At 46.4% G+C, this 14,717-nt stretch overlaps 1 protein-coding gene across 3 annotated transcripts; it reads left to right on the top strand.

Annotated features, from left to right (window-relative positions):
• The first annotated feature begins 383 nt into the window (after positions 1 to 383).
• On the top strand, positions 384 to 3,780 carry RBM3 (RNA binding motif protein 3). Of its 3 annotated transcripts, none has more exons than XM_081081526.1 (7): positions 384 to 493; positions 1,091 to 1,210; positions 1,426 to 1,532; positions 2,177 to 2,279; positions 2,383 to 2,476; positions 2,924 to 3,010; positions 3,177 to 3,780. In XM_081081526.1, the coding sequence occupies exons 2-6, from the start codon at positions 1,108 to 1,110 to the stop codon at positions 2,982 to 2,984; spliced, it is 468 nt and encodes a 155-aa protein (XP_080937652.1). In that variant the 5' UTR covers positions 384 to 493; positions 1,091 to 1,107; the 3' UTR covers positions 2,985 to 3,010; positions 3,177 to 3,780. The 3 variants fall into 3 exon arrangements, with proteins under 3 accessions (XP_080937652.1, XP_080937654.1, XP_080937653.1); XM_081081528.1 differs by having other exon boundaries at positions 391 to 493; positions 2,927 to 3,010; XM_081081527.1 differs by lacking the exon at positions 384 to 493 and adding an exon at positions 794 to 989.
• Positions 3,781 to 14,717: the final 10,937 nt, after the last annotated feature.

The following is a 14,717-nucleotide window of genomic DNA, read 5'->3' as shown; positions in this document are numbered from 1 at the left end:
GGTTCTGGAGGGATCATAAGGTTAGAGAACTAGCAACTGAATGGAGGTTATGCTAGTAGTGGCTCCCAGGTACGTCGTCAGGGACTTAGAAAAAGACTTATTCGATGGTGAGAAAATCGTGGGAACCAATGGGGAAATGACGTCAAGGAAGTAAGGGCAGGGAAGGAAAGGGATGTGAAAGCCAAAAGGTTCGTGCGCAGAAGAGACGAAAACGGCTGGGGCCAATGGCGGGATACTTACGTCATAGTGCCCCGACCACACAAGTCTCCGCCTCCGTTCCCGGAAGCATGCAGAGAACTTGGCTTCCTACGCCCGGCAGACCACTCCTCCCACCTCGCCCTCGCCGGCCTCAGCCAATGAGGGCGTGCGGGGCGACGTTCAGTGACGTGCACGCTACGTACGCTTTATTAAGCGTCTTCCCGCGCGATCTCCTCCTCAGTCGCTCTGCTCTTTGGCGGTAACTGTCCTTTCGGCCCTTTTACTGAACTTCCAGGTAAGTGGTGTCTGACTTAACGGAGCGGCCTCTCCTCGCCTCGCTGGTGTGCGCCGCGCCGGCCTAGAGCAAGGTGGGCAGAGGAGCGGCTTCGGACACGTAGGCTCGGGCTTCTTCGAGGCGGGCGGGTCCCGTGCTCCGAGGTTAAATTTTTGGTTTGGTGGGCTGCTGGCGCGCCGGGTCCTGGCACGAGGAGTGCCCGGAGGGGCTAGCGGAGTGACTTGGGCTGGGGTTGGTCTCGGTAGTGACCACGCGGCGGCCGAGAACTGCGGGGGGGGGGGGGGCGGGCTTTTCCCACGTGACCGCCGCCATCTTGTTCTGTGGGCGCACAGTGAGCGCATGGACGTTCTGGGCCTGCGCTGTGCCACAAAATGACGGGTGTGGCAGCTGGGAGGTTGTGGGCATGCGCGAAGGCAGCCCCCAAATGGCTGCGCCGCGGATTTCCGTCTTTTCGGGCTGCCTTCTTGGTTTCTCCTTGGTGACACCTTATTTTGTTGTTCGTGTCTGTTTTCTGTTCTCTCCATTTTTTCTCTTTGTGCTTTGTCCTCCAACCTTTCTCCCACTTGCACCCCACGATCTTCCGTGTTCTCCCCACAGGACTCGAATTCATTGCCATGTCCTCTGAAGAAGGGAAGCTCTTCGTTGGAGGGCTCAACTTCAACACTGACGAGCAGGCTCTGGAAGATCACTTCAGCAGCTTTGGGCCAATTTCCGAGGGTGAGCGGTGGGCCAGACCCATGAGGGGGTGGACAGTTACTGGAAGTCTGGGACCCTTGCGTTTCAGCAAACATTGAGAGCAAGGCCAGGGCCCCAGTCCTTGTGCTACTTTTCCTTGCTGGGTTCTTAAGTCTAAGGGGTAGTTCAGGCTTTGGAGAACCGGATAACTTTTAATTGAGGATTGGTCACTTTTTGCTTCCTGTTCTCTTTCCCAGTGGTCGTTGTCAAGGACCGGGAGACTCAGCGATCCCGGGGTTTTGGCTTCATTACCTTCACCAATCCAGAGCATGCTTCAGATGCCATGAGAGCCATGAATGGAGAGGTGAGGCCTTTTACCTGCATTAGGGGTCCTGCCCCCATCTCTACCACTTCCACCATTCTTTCTGTTTTTCCCTCTGTGTCTGCTAGGGGCAGCGCGGCCACCAAACCCCACAGTGCCCACTCACAGGAGCGTGACTGCCTTCTGTTCTAGGGGGTGGAGGGCAGCGGCAGACAGAGCCGGGCTGCCTGGGAGGCGACGACTGGTCCTGCATGAGGCCGAGAAGCCACCTGTGGATGGTTGACGTGCCCTGGGCTTAGGTAGTAGAGTCTGCAGATCTGCGGGCCTGGCCCGGAGAGGACCTCGTGAGTCTTCTGGGATGGACTCTGAAGCCTCAAACCAAGAGAGGTGTCTATCTAGCCCTAATAGTTGGGCAGCTTAGAGGAGTGGGGAGGAGAACTCACCTGAGTTCAGTCAAGATGTAAGTAGTAGCAGGGGAGCACGGTGGATTCAGGTCATTTTGTGGGATTCTATAGCTCCTGATAAGGCCATTCTGGTCAAAGGAGCTTGTTGTGGAACATAGCACCCAAAACTTGGTGCTCAGCAGGAGTTTCTGGGCTCTTTTGCCCACCTGCCCTGCCCACTCTTGACTCACCACTTCCCTGTGTGACCACCAACTTATCCTCTTTATGTTTCCTCGCACCTAGTCTCTGGATGGTCGCCAGATCCGTGTGGACCATGCTGGCAAGTCTGCCCGGGGCAGAGGTGGTGGCTTTGGAGCTCATGGGCGTGGTCGCAGCTACTCTAGAGGTAATGACAATGGTAAATTTGGTCATGTGGTGTGGGGAAGAGCCACCCATTAGTGGCCTGTGTCTGGGATAATTGCAATTTAAATATTTTTTGTCTACTGTAGGTGGTGGAGACCAGGGCTATGGGAGTGGCAGGTATGACAGTCGGCCTGGAGGATATGGCTATGGATATGGAAGATCCAGAGACTATGGTGGCAGGTGGGTAGCCAAGGGGTTGGGGCGCTCAGGTGGTGCTTGCTTTTCTCTCCTTAAGAGCTGGGCTGCCTGGGTGTGTATACCTAACTTACCTTGGTGTTACTAGAGTTTGTTTTACAAACCGTAATGAAGCTGTAAAAACAAATAGGAGGCATATTTTGAGTTGTGTGTAGTGCGTTGATAAATTACAAGATCACATAATTGCAGTGTATGATAGGTAACATGTATGTTTTGTGCTGTGGTTGTGTCTATTGCATTAATGTTTAATATGATTCATTGTGTTGTGTGAATTATATACCGTATAATTGTGACTTCTATATAATGTTCACATGCTTAACATAGCCTATTTTGCACATTAACTATTATAAGATGTGCTGGAATAAGTAAATAAGGTTTTCTATATTCTCGGGGTGTCTGATACATTTCCTGTAACACTGTGTTTTTTCCTAGAAGCCAGGGTGGTTATGACCGCTACTCAGGAGGAAATTACAGAGACAATTATGACAACTGAGATGAGGCATACCACACCTAATGTAGGTGAGACTTGTATGGGAAAACCTGTCTCCCCTGTAATCTGTTGGCCATGGAGATGAGGGGGTGTCCTTGTTGTGAAGCCCTTGTATCTTTTATCAACCCCAGAAGGTAAGCATGTCAGCCTCTTTCTTCCTAACATCACAGCTCTTCCCCTTCTTACTGTTCTCAGATACACAAAACACAAGGAATAAAACTTCTGATCCAGGATCGTCCTTCCAAATGGCTGTATTTATAAAGAGTTTTGGAGCTGCACTGAAACAACTGTTTTAGTATGTCAACTTCTATTTTTGAATTGAGCTCCCAAGGTAGCTTGTTAAAGACCTTTTAGAAAGCTCCATGTGTTTTTATTTTTTTCTCTCCCATTTAAAGACAAATTCTGGAACATTTAGAGAGTCTGGAATTTTTCCTTCTACCCGTTTTTTTAAGTCTGAGCTCTCAGGAGTGGTCCTGGCCAAAAATTAAAAATTTTGGCCAGACTGTCTCCCCCTCCCCCAGAAATAATGTTCATCTAAGAGACATTTTTTAAAACTTGTATACAGTGTTTATCATGGTTAAAAAGCAATTTCTAGATATAATTGCAATAAATCAAGAACCTGATTACTTGGATTTTTTTTTTACTGAAGATCACTGCCCTGATTATATAGAAGTTTCTTAAAATAATTATGAATGTCATTTTTTTAATACTGGAAGAAAAAATATTCTGTTGTGTTTCATGTAGTGTTTAGGATGTCTTTCATGGAGCTGATTAAAAAAAATGATAACTAAAAAATTGATATTGCTGCTGCTTTTTCCTTACTCTACCTAGCTTGTAATTTAAAAATAAAGATTGGGAAAGGAGACTTTGAGTAAAGAATTTAGGGGGGTGGTGAGCAGGGATTGCTCAAAGGGCAAATAGCTCTAGAGCAGGGGTCCTCAAACTTTAAACCGGGCCAGTTCACTGTCCCTCAGACCGTTGGAGGGCCGGACTATAGATTAAAAAAAAAAACTGAACAAATTCCTGTGCACACTGCACATATCTTATTTTGAAGTAAAAAAACAAAACGGGAACAAATATAATATTTGTATTTGCATGTGGCCCGTGGGCGGTAGTTTGAGGACCCCTGCTCTAGAGTTTGGGGCTGGTATACATATATGAAAAAGAATACTAAACTCACTTTAGAGTGAGGGTCCCAGGAGAATCCTGGTTTAAGAAAAAAATTCTAAGTTCAAACTGGATTCTGCTGCTTCCCAGCTATTTGACTTTGTGGGTCATTTAACCTGTGTGCCTCAGCCCCCTGGGCATTTTACCTTTTCTGTTGAGAGTAAAGTACATTTAATAGGCATATACAGCCATTGACAACCGTTGGCCAACCCTTGTCACAGATTCAGTGCTAAGGTGTTTGCAATGGCTTGGTCCAGTTTTGTACCTTTGACTAGGCTTGAGTTCCTGGACAGCCTGAACTACCTTATGCTCTCATTCCTGGGACATGCCTTTCATGGACTGATCCTGCCTCCCCGATATAGTATTAGAAAGTGAGGCCGTTGGAGAGTGACGTGGATTAAAATGTCATGAGAGTGAGAACTTCATGATATAATAGTTTGCCTCCTTGCTCAGCTCTGCCATGTGAGGATGCAAGAAGGCATTCTTTTTTTAAAAATATATTCTTACTGATTTCAGAGAGAGAGAAACATCAGTGATGATTTCAGAGAGAGAAACATCGATGAGAGAGAATCATGGATCGGCTGCCTCCTGCATGCCCCCAACTGAGGATCAAACTTGCCACCCAGGCATGTGCTCTTGACCAGAATCTTCAGTCTGCAGTCTAACACTATCCATTGAGCCAAACCAGCTAGGGTCCACAAGAAGGCATTCTGAAAGGGCCCCACCATAGCTGAACCATGCTGGTACCCTGATCTAGAATTTTCAATCTCCAGAATTGAGAAATTTCTGTTACTAAGCTACCCAGTGTATGGTACTGTTAAAGCAGCCCAAACTGACAGCATGGGTCCCTGTATTGGGAGTGCCAGTAAGGGCAGCCTGCTTCCAGGGTCTGGACCCTCCTTTCTCCCATCCAGGTGGTCCTACCTAGCCCACTGAGCAAGGTAAAGACATTGTCCTACCCTCACCATTTGGGTACTTGGTCTGAGTAGGCATTCTGTGCTGGACCTACAAGGAGCTAAGGTAGTGGACCATTATTACAGCCTTGTTGGAGTGAGGAGGGGTTTCCCTGCACCTCAGGGAGTAAAGTGTCCTCACCCCCAGTGCAGCCTGAGAATCCCATCAACTAAGTTGTGCAACAAAACAATCCCCTAAATTACATTAATAAATAGCCTCCTAGACCTGAATGACAACTTGATCAACTTGCTCTGCTCTTTTGGTTTCAGAAAGTGCCTTGCAATCCAGCCCAGGAAGGGCCTAGAGACCTCACAGCTGGTTTTCTCTGGCATTAAAATTGCTAATCAAAGTTTCCAGACAAAAGTGCCAATTATTTCTCCACTTCAGTTTTAGCAGCATCTCACTAATGTGCATGTTTCCCAAAAACCCACAGAAATGAGAAATTCAAACATTTAAAGGTCCCTTGAGAGCCTTGTATCCCAAGGCCTGTGAAGAGCTATCTTACAAACATCCCATGACCACCCCCACCTCTGCAAGGTCCCAAATAAATCCTAAGCCCTGCCCCTCCCACCCCATGTGAACTGAATCCCTTCAGACCTTGCTTCCTAGCTTAATTTCTTTGCTTCAGGTTCAGTGTGTATAAAATGGAGATAACAGTGAGGCCTTGACTTAGTCGAGTGTCCCGACTAACGAGTTTTTTGAGATACTAGCAGTCTCGGCTGATTTTTTTTGCTTTGAATTGCGAGCTAAAATTCGGGTTATGAGCCAGCTTCAGATACCCCACCGCTAGTTGGCGCAGTGAACGCCACATCATCAGCCCAGCATCACATGTCTCACTCGTTCCCTTTATGATTTGACATACTAGTAATCTGAGTTATGAGCTCCGTCACGGAACGAATTAAACTCAAGTCAAGGCCCCACTGTAGTTCCCCGTCTGATGGAGTTAAGGGTCCCTGATACTGCCCCCATTCTAGATGTAGAGGTGTAGAAAACTTCCAAATAGCCTTTCATTTTTTAAAAATATATTTTTATTGATTTCAGAGAGGAAGGGAGAAACATCCATGATGAGGGGGAATCATTGATCAGCTGCCTCCTACAGGCCCCCTACTGGGGATCAAGCCTGCAATCTGGCATGTGCCCTTGACCAGAATCAAACCCAGGACCCTTCAGTCCTCAGGCCAATGCTCTGTCCACTGAGCCAAACCAGCTAGGACCTGAAGAACCTTTTAAAATATGCTGTGAATACTTCAGGCATGTTAAAAAAAAACATTGGATAAGGATCACTACCAGTGTTCCTACCACTACTGCTTATCAAGACAAAACTTGCCACGTCCCTGCCCAGATGCATACCTCTTCCATTTCCCTTCCCTGGCTAACAAGGACCACGATCCCTTGTAATTCAGACTGCCCCAATATCTGGAAAGCCAGAAGGGATTTTTTTTTTTCAACATACAATGAATGCCCAAAGACCATTAGGGCTTCTAAATTTTTTTTTAAATCCATGGCATTGTTCTACATAAACATTTTTTTTTTATATTTTATTGACTTTTTACAGAGAGGAAGGGAGAGAGAGATAGAGAGTTAGAAACATCGATGAGAGAGAAACATCGATCAGCTGCCTCCTGCACATCTCCCACTGGGGATGTGCCCGCAACCCAGGTACATGCCCTTGACCGGAATCGAACCTGGGACCCTTCAGCCCGCAAGCCGACGCTGTATCCACTGAGCCAAACCGGTTTCGGCTACATAAACATTTTTAATAGGCCATCAAGTCAAAATTTTAAACTTTTAACATGCATCTCTGAAAGTTTAGTTTCACAAGCACAGAATTTGCAGTCTACTTTAAACTTTATGACTGCAATCCATAGTATGAAGTATGTTTTTCCTCACTGGAGTCCTGTCCATTTATTTGTGTAAGTGGAAGGAAGCTTTTAAAAGACATTCTCGCCCTAGCCGGTATGGCTCAGTGGATAAAGTGCCGACCTGCAGACCAAAGGGTCCCAAGTTCGATTCTGGTCAAGGGCACATACCTTGGTTGCAGGCTCCTCCCCAGCCTGGGCCTTGGTTTCAGGAGGCAACCAGTCGATGTGTTTCTCTCACATCAATGTTTCTGTCTTTCCCTCTCCCACTCCCCAAAAATCAATGGAAAAATCCTTGTATGCATATATGCATAACCCATGGACACAGACAATAAGATGGTAAAGGCGGGGGGCGGGCTGGAGGAGGTCATTGGGGGCGGGGAAAGGGGGCATATGTAATAATTTCAACGATAAAGATTTTTTTTAAATATATATTTTATTGATTTTTTTACAGAGAGGAAGGGAGAGGGACAGAGTCAGAAACATTGATCAGCCGCCTGCTGCACACCTCCTACTGGGGATGTGCCCACAACCAAGGTACATGCCCTTGACCGGAATCAAACCTGGGACCTTTCAGTCCACAGGCCGACGCTCTATTCACTGAGCCAAACCAGTTAGGACAACAATAAAGATTTTAAAGAAACAAATTGGAAAGGGGAAAAAATAAAAACCTGTCTCTGTAAGATGGTAATATGAATTAAATGAGTCAAGACGTGGGAAACATCTAGAATAGTGTCTGGTAGTTAAATGTAGTCAGTAAGTGTTATGTGTGCCATGTAATAGTAGGCACACAGCAAAGAATATACAAATTGCTTTCCCTCAGGAATCAGGCTTGTATTGATGGGATCCATGGACAATAAAGTAGTAAAACAGTACGTAATGGAACATTAGGATATGGCAAGCATTAAGGAAAATGAAACGGAATGGAGAGTGAGGGGATGTGCTATTTACACAAAGTGGTCAGGGCAGACAACTCGGGGAAGACACTTTACAATAGAGATGGAGATAGAAGGAGAGCAAGCGAGGAGGAGGAGATGGGAGTAGGGCAATGGTTCCGCCATGGCGTTTTGGCTGTCTTGCACATCTCCGCATAAGCCAGGTAGGCAAACTTATCTAACAATTGGCAGAACGCTCTGATCTTCGGGACATAGAGCCTGACAGGCTTGTGAGGAAATGTTTGGAGGCCAGCTCTCATTAACCTCCCTGTCTACCAAAGAGACTGTCCTGAAACAGTTTCTCATCCCCTGAGGTTCTGATGAGGTAGGAGGCGTTCTGTCCTTCTCCCCAACTCAGTGCTGTGGAACTGCTCAGCGTGGAATCAGTTTTTCTGCTGCAGTCATTGGGCCCCCTTTGTTTCAGTGTCACCCACACAAGTAACATGAGCTGGCATCTGTGGCTATTCTTGTTTGTTTGTTTTTTAATGAACCTGTTTTGTTTTCTTTTTTTATTAATCCTTGCCTGAGGATATTTTTTTTTCATTGATTTTTAGAGAGAGTGGGAGGGAGAGGGAGAGACAGAAACATCGATGTGAGAGAGACACATCAACTGGTTGCCTCCTGCACACACCCCAACTAGGGCCGGGGAACCTGCAACTGAGGTACATGCCCTTGACCGGAATTGAACCTGGGACCCTTCAGTCTGTGGGCTGACGCTCTATCCACTGAACTAAACCAACTAGGGCTATTCTTGCTTTTGCTATCTATGTAAAGTAGCAAACACCTGAATCAAGCAAGGGCTGGTCTCTTTAATGGCCAAATCTGTCAGCTTTGCTGTGGGAAAGAATTACAGGCAGAAGAAAATGCAAGCAAGTACAAAGGCCCTGAGGTGGGAGCTTGCTTGGTGTGTGATTAATAAGGTCAGTGCACAGGAGCAGAGAGAGCCAGAAGGCAGATGGCAGGAGGTGAGGTTGGAGAGGTGACAGGGCCCTGGTCCTGTGGGCCCTCACTGGCCACAGGGAGGACTTTGGCCTTTTGTCTGAGAGAGCTGAAGCCACAACAGGGGTCTGAGCAGAGGAGGGCTTTGGGCTGATGGGTTGTAACAGGACCCTCTGGCTGCTGTGAGGACAGATTGGGAGGGAGCCAGGTGGAAGCAGTGAGGAGGCCCCTGCAGTAGGGCAGGTGGTGGAGGCAGTGGACATGGCGAGGACAGGTTGGATTCTTCTTTTATTGATTTTTTTAAATATATTTTTTATTGATTTCAGAGAAGGAAAAATACCACATGATCTCACTCATTTATGGATAATAAAGACCATTATAAACTTATGAACAAAAATAGATACAGAGGCAGAGCAGCCTCGAACAGACTGTCAAACTACAGCGGGAAGGCCAGGGAGGGTGGGAGGGCAGGAGGGGGGGTAAGAGGTCAACCGAAGGACTTGTATGCATGCATATAAGCATAACCAATGGACATAAGACACGGGGGGGTAGGGGAGGCCAGGGGATTGTCAAGGGCGGGAAGAAAAGGAGACATATGTAATACCCTTTGTAATACTTTAAGCAATAAAACAAAAAAAATTTCAATGAAAAAAAATAAAATTATATTTTTTTTATTGATTTCAGAGAGGGAGAGAAACATCAATGATGAGAGAGACTGATCAGCTGCCCCCCCTCTCCCTTCCTTTCTGAACTCAATAAAAATATATATTTTTTAGAACCTCAAATCCCATTACCGGAGTATAGAGCATTTTCTTCATCAATTTGAGAGAGAGAAAGAGAAACATCAATTTGTCGTTCAACCTGTTGATGCATTCATTGGTTCATTCTTGTATGTGGTCTGACTGGGGATCACACTTGCAACCTTGGCTATTGGGATGATGCTCTAACCAGCTGAGCTACCTGGCCAGGGCTGGAGGTTTGATTCTTTTTTTTTTTTTTAATTGATTTTCCACAGAGAGGAAGAGAGAGAGAGAGAGTTAGAAACATCAATGAGAGAGAAACATCGATCAGCTGCCTCCTGCACATCTCCCACTGAGGATGTGCCCACAACCCAGGTACATGCCCTTGACCGGAATCGAACCTGGGACCTTTCAGTCCATAGGCCGACGCTCTATCCACTGAGCCAAGCCGGTTTCGGCTGGAGGTTTGATTCTTGATACCTTCTGAAGGTGGCAAAAGAAAAAGCAAGCGAGTATAAAGGCCCTGGCAGGATTTGCTGACAGATCAAGTGAGGAGGGTAGGGAGAGAGAAAGTACATGTTATGAATCTGCACTGAAGGACCTCACACCGAGGAGTTTGGCATTTGGTGTTAAATAGTGTAGTGATTAAGAACAAGGATTCTGCAACCAGGCTACCTGGGTGCAAGTTCAACTCCATTGCTTACTGTGTGATCTTGGGCAAGTAACCCTTTGCCTCCATTTCCCCATCTGTGACATGGGATAACAATTGTACCAACTTCATAGGGTTATTGTGAAGACAACGGAAGGTTTTCTATGTCTGTAAAGTGAATATAGCAGTACCTGGCACAGCACGCTTGGTATTAATAATATTACTGTGGGATGTGTTGACGTGTTCTCTGCGTGAGTATGCTCCAGATCCCAGGAACAGTTTGTGCAGTTTTCAAAGGATGTGCAATTAAGTCAGTATGGCTAGAACATACCCTGATGACAGAGGAAGAGCAACAAGGGACAAAGTTGGAGAGGGTGCCTAAGAGATCAGCTTCTCCCCATAGCAGGGGGGAGGGGGGCTACTGTGAATTTCAGTGCAGGAGGTTGGAAGAGAGAAGAAATTGATTAGGCACTAGAAGCTGTGGGCAAACTACGGCCCGTGGGCCGGATCCGGCCCGTTTGAAATGAGTAAAACTAAAAAAAAAGACCGTACCCTTTTATGTAATGATGTTTACTTTGAATTTATATTAGTTCACACAAACACTCCATCCGTGCTTTTGTTCCGGCCCTCCGGTCCAGTTTAAGAACCCATTGTGGCCCTCAAGTCAAAAAGTTTGCCCACCCCTGGACTAGATGCACGGGGATGTACAGAGAGAGGAGAGAGAGGAGGGGGCACTATTGTCAACACTGCTGGCTGGTTACCAAGTGGTCTCTGGTGTCCAGGATGAGAAACAGTCCAGTTCTACTTCCTGCCAGGGTCCAGATGCTAGTTCTCAAATTTTCTACTTCTGTGACCATGAGAAGTAAACCCCTTGAAGGATCACTTTCCTTATCTTCAAAGTGGGGCTCAGTACTGCACTTACCTCATTAGGGTGGTTGTGACAGTTACATGAGATGGATGTAGTAACAGCTCATTAAAGTCAGGCTGTCGCCAAAACCAGGTGGGGCTTATCCCAGGAAAGAAAGGGTGGCTTAACATTCTAAAAGCAATAAGATGCATGCATTTCAGTGTATTGACAGAAAAAGATGAGAAGAACCAAGGGCTGTGCTCATTTAGCTACATTGCCTAGGACTGAGGTACCAAACCCAGGATCCAGTCTTTCCCAGGCCCACAGTCTGGCCCTAAAGCTCTCACTGAGTAAAAGGAATTCCAAACTTTAAAAAAATATGTAGCCCTGGCTGGTTTGGCTCAGTGGATGGAGCGTCAGCCTGCGGACTGAAGGGTCCTGGATTCGATTCCAGTCAAGGGCACATGCCTAGGTTGCAGGCTCCATGCCCAGTAGGGGGTGTGCAGGAGGCAGCTCATCAATGATTCTCATCATTGATGTTTCTATGTCTCTCCCTTCCTCTCTGAAATCAATAAAAATATTCTTTAAATAAAAATAGATTTACTTATATACATATACACACACACTAGGGGCCCAATGCATGAATTCATGCACCTTGAAAGGAACTGTGGGCAGCAAGGCTGCAGTGGGCAGAGGGGCACTGCCCCTGCCTACCCCCTCCTGCTGTGGCCCCAGTTGGTCCCCTGTCTGCCACCGCCGCCGCCGCTCACACCTGCTTATGGCGCTGAACAATTGGGGGTGGCACAAGGCACAAGTAGCAGGTGCCAGTGGCAGCTCTGGTGCTGGCAGCGGGTACAAGTGCCAGGCAGGACCACAGCGTGCGGGAGCAAAGAATTTTCAGTAACCACCAGAGGCTCACCCCGATGACAGTGACCAGCGCCCCACCTTGTTCTTACGCCCCCCACTCACCTGCTCCATCATCCCACCGCAGCGTGTTCCATGCTCTGCCACCTGCTGCTGATTTCCATCATGTTCCATGTGCACCCCCTGGTGATCAGTGCACATCAAAGCAACCGGTTCGGTTATTCCACCAGTTGGTCTATTTGCATATTAGGGTTTTATATATAGATTATATATACTTTTTAATATATATTGATTTCAGAGAGGAAGGGAGAAGGAGAGATAGAAACATCAATGATGAGAGAGTTATTGATCAGCTGCCTCCTGCATGTCCCACACGGGGGATCAAGCCCCAAACTGGGCATGTGCCCTGACCAGGAATCAAACTATGACCTTCATAGGTCAATGCTCAAACACTGAGCCATGCTGGCCGGGTAGGAATTGTGATCTTAAGAGCAGAGGAGCCCCAGTTCTAGCCCTGCAAAGTGATTCTCCCCTTTTGGGAATCAGTCACTGACTGGCCTCACTGGCCTTGCCCACACGTTCAGCCTTCAGAGCTTTGTATCTATTGCTCCTTTTTATTCAGGTTCCAGTTTAAATTTATCATTCTTCCCCCTCCACAGCTTAGCAACACTAAGGGGACTATTTTAATGATAGTAAGTACCGATTTATGAATGATTGTCGTTATTGTTTATCTTTCCAGCTAAAATGGCAGCTCCATGAGACTGGAGACCATTTGTCTGAGTTACTGCTGCTGCCCCAGTGCCTGGTACCTAGCAGGGGCTTGATTGATTATGTGTTGGAAGGCTAGCTCCCTGTTTCAACTTGCCGGAGGTGTTCAAGTGGTCTGGGAGGCTTTTCCCAACTGCAGGAAGCTTGTTTCTGACTCAGGCTATGGAGAGTTTTATCACCATTAAGACTTCAAGAATGGGCCCAGCTGGCATGGCTCAGTGGTTGAGCCTCGACCTTTGAACCAAGAGATCACGGTTCTCTCCCGGTCAGAGACATGCCGGGGTTGCAGGCTTGGTCTCCAGAGTGGGGCTTGCAGGAGGCAGCCCATCCATGATTCTCTCTATTATTGATTTTTTTCTCTCTCTCCCTCTCTCTGAAATCAATAAAACACTTTTTAAAAAAGACTTTGAGGATTGTGAGAACTTTGGCTTCAGAGGCAAATGTTTCCCCATGAGGAAAAGATAAAATTTTAAGTTATGACTTTATGTCTCAACCCCCACTTGTCCCATTTAGGAAGAAACTTCAGGTATGAGATAAGTGAATAAGGACTCGGTGTCTGCACTCGTTATATTTCAGCTCCATGTCTCCCCAAATTTCACTCTCTGGCCTTGATTCTTGGCACCCCAAACGACCCAGGATTTCCTTCAAATCATGCTCCTGTTTGTTCCTGAAGATGGGGCCCAACTTCAGGTTTCATTTTAGCCTCTGTTAGTAATGAAAAGTGGACACAGCCAGTGTGGTTCAATGCTCGCCTTTGCATTTCTAAACTCTGGGGGCTGGATAGGCAGAAGGTACATGAAGGAAGGAGGAATCCAGAACAGACATGGCCCCTGCCTGTTTCTGCCACCATTTAAGTTGCTACTGTGATGTGGTGTGATCTTCAAACAGCTCTGGCTTACCTGTCTTTTCTGTCCAAATCTGTTTTAGTTTGTTCATTTGGCTAGGACCCTCAACTGTCATTCTGACAGTGAAATAACCCTGATCCTATTAGAGTGAATAGGACTTGTGGTCCTCTGTGGGCTTGAGCTTCTTTTCTTTTCTATAGGTCATGATTATAATCAATGTCACAACCTTCAGGAATAGATTCTCATGACTTGATACCTCCAGTCCTTGATACCTCCTTTCCCCACCCACTGACCTGCCATTCATGCAGGTAAACTCTGCCTCTTTCTCTCCAAAAACTGAAAGTACTTTCTATCATTAGCTTATTGTTCAAAACCTATTTTTAAGCCAATGAGAGTGTGTAAATGCTTAGAAAAGAACAAAAATTGAAAAAATGCAGGGTACAGAACAGATGCAGGAGGCAGCTGTGGTCATTCTAATTCACATTATTTCTGCACCAGATCTACCTCTGGCAGATGGATCTGCTATTGGGAAGAGTTTTTATTATTTATTTTATTTTTTGTTGGTTTGTTTTTTCCCTTGGGAAAAGTTTTTAAATCAACTAACAGGACCAGCCAGCGTGGCTCAGTGCTTGAGTATCAACCTATGACCATGAGGTCATGATTTGATTCGGTAGGATTGTGGGCTTGACCAAGCCCATCAATGATTTTCATCATTAATATTTCTCATTCTCCCTTCCTCTCTGAAGTCAATAAAAATATATTTTAAAAAAGAATCAATTCTGGCAGTGAGACAGTCAGTCTCCCTGGCATCTCTGACTTTCTTGTGATTTCTTCCCACCATGTTTCTTTTTTAAAAAAATTCTTGCCCAGCCAGCATGGTTCAGTGGTTGAGCATCAACCTATGAACCAGGAGGTCATGGTTCAATTCCCAGTCACAGCATATGCCCGGGTTGCAGGCTCGATCCCCAGTATGGGGCGTGCAGGAGGCAGCCAAGCAATGATTTTCTCTCACCATTGATGTTTTTATCTCTCTCTCTCCCTCTCCCTTCCCCTCTGAAATCAACACAAATATATTTTAAAAAATTATTTCTTCTTTTTCCATCAGGTTTATTTAAAAGATGAGTGGTGGGATGAAGGGGCAAGGCTCTGCCCAGAGAGGGTCCAGGTGA

The sequence above is a fragment of the Myotis nattereri genome, assembly GCF_964212035.1.
Source record: "Myotis nattereri genome assembly, chromosome: X".
Taxonomy (NCBI): domain Eukaryota; kingdom Metazoa; phylum Chordata; class Mammalia; order Chiroptera; family Vespertilionidae; genus Myotis; species Myotis nattereri.
Note: the sequence above shows the minus strand (reverse complement) of the source record. Positions and strands in the feature narration are given on the sequence as shown.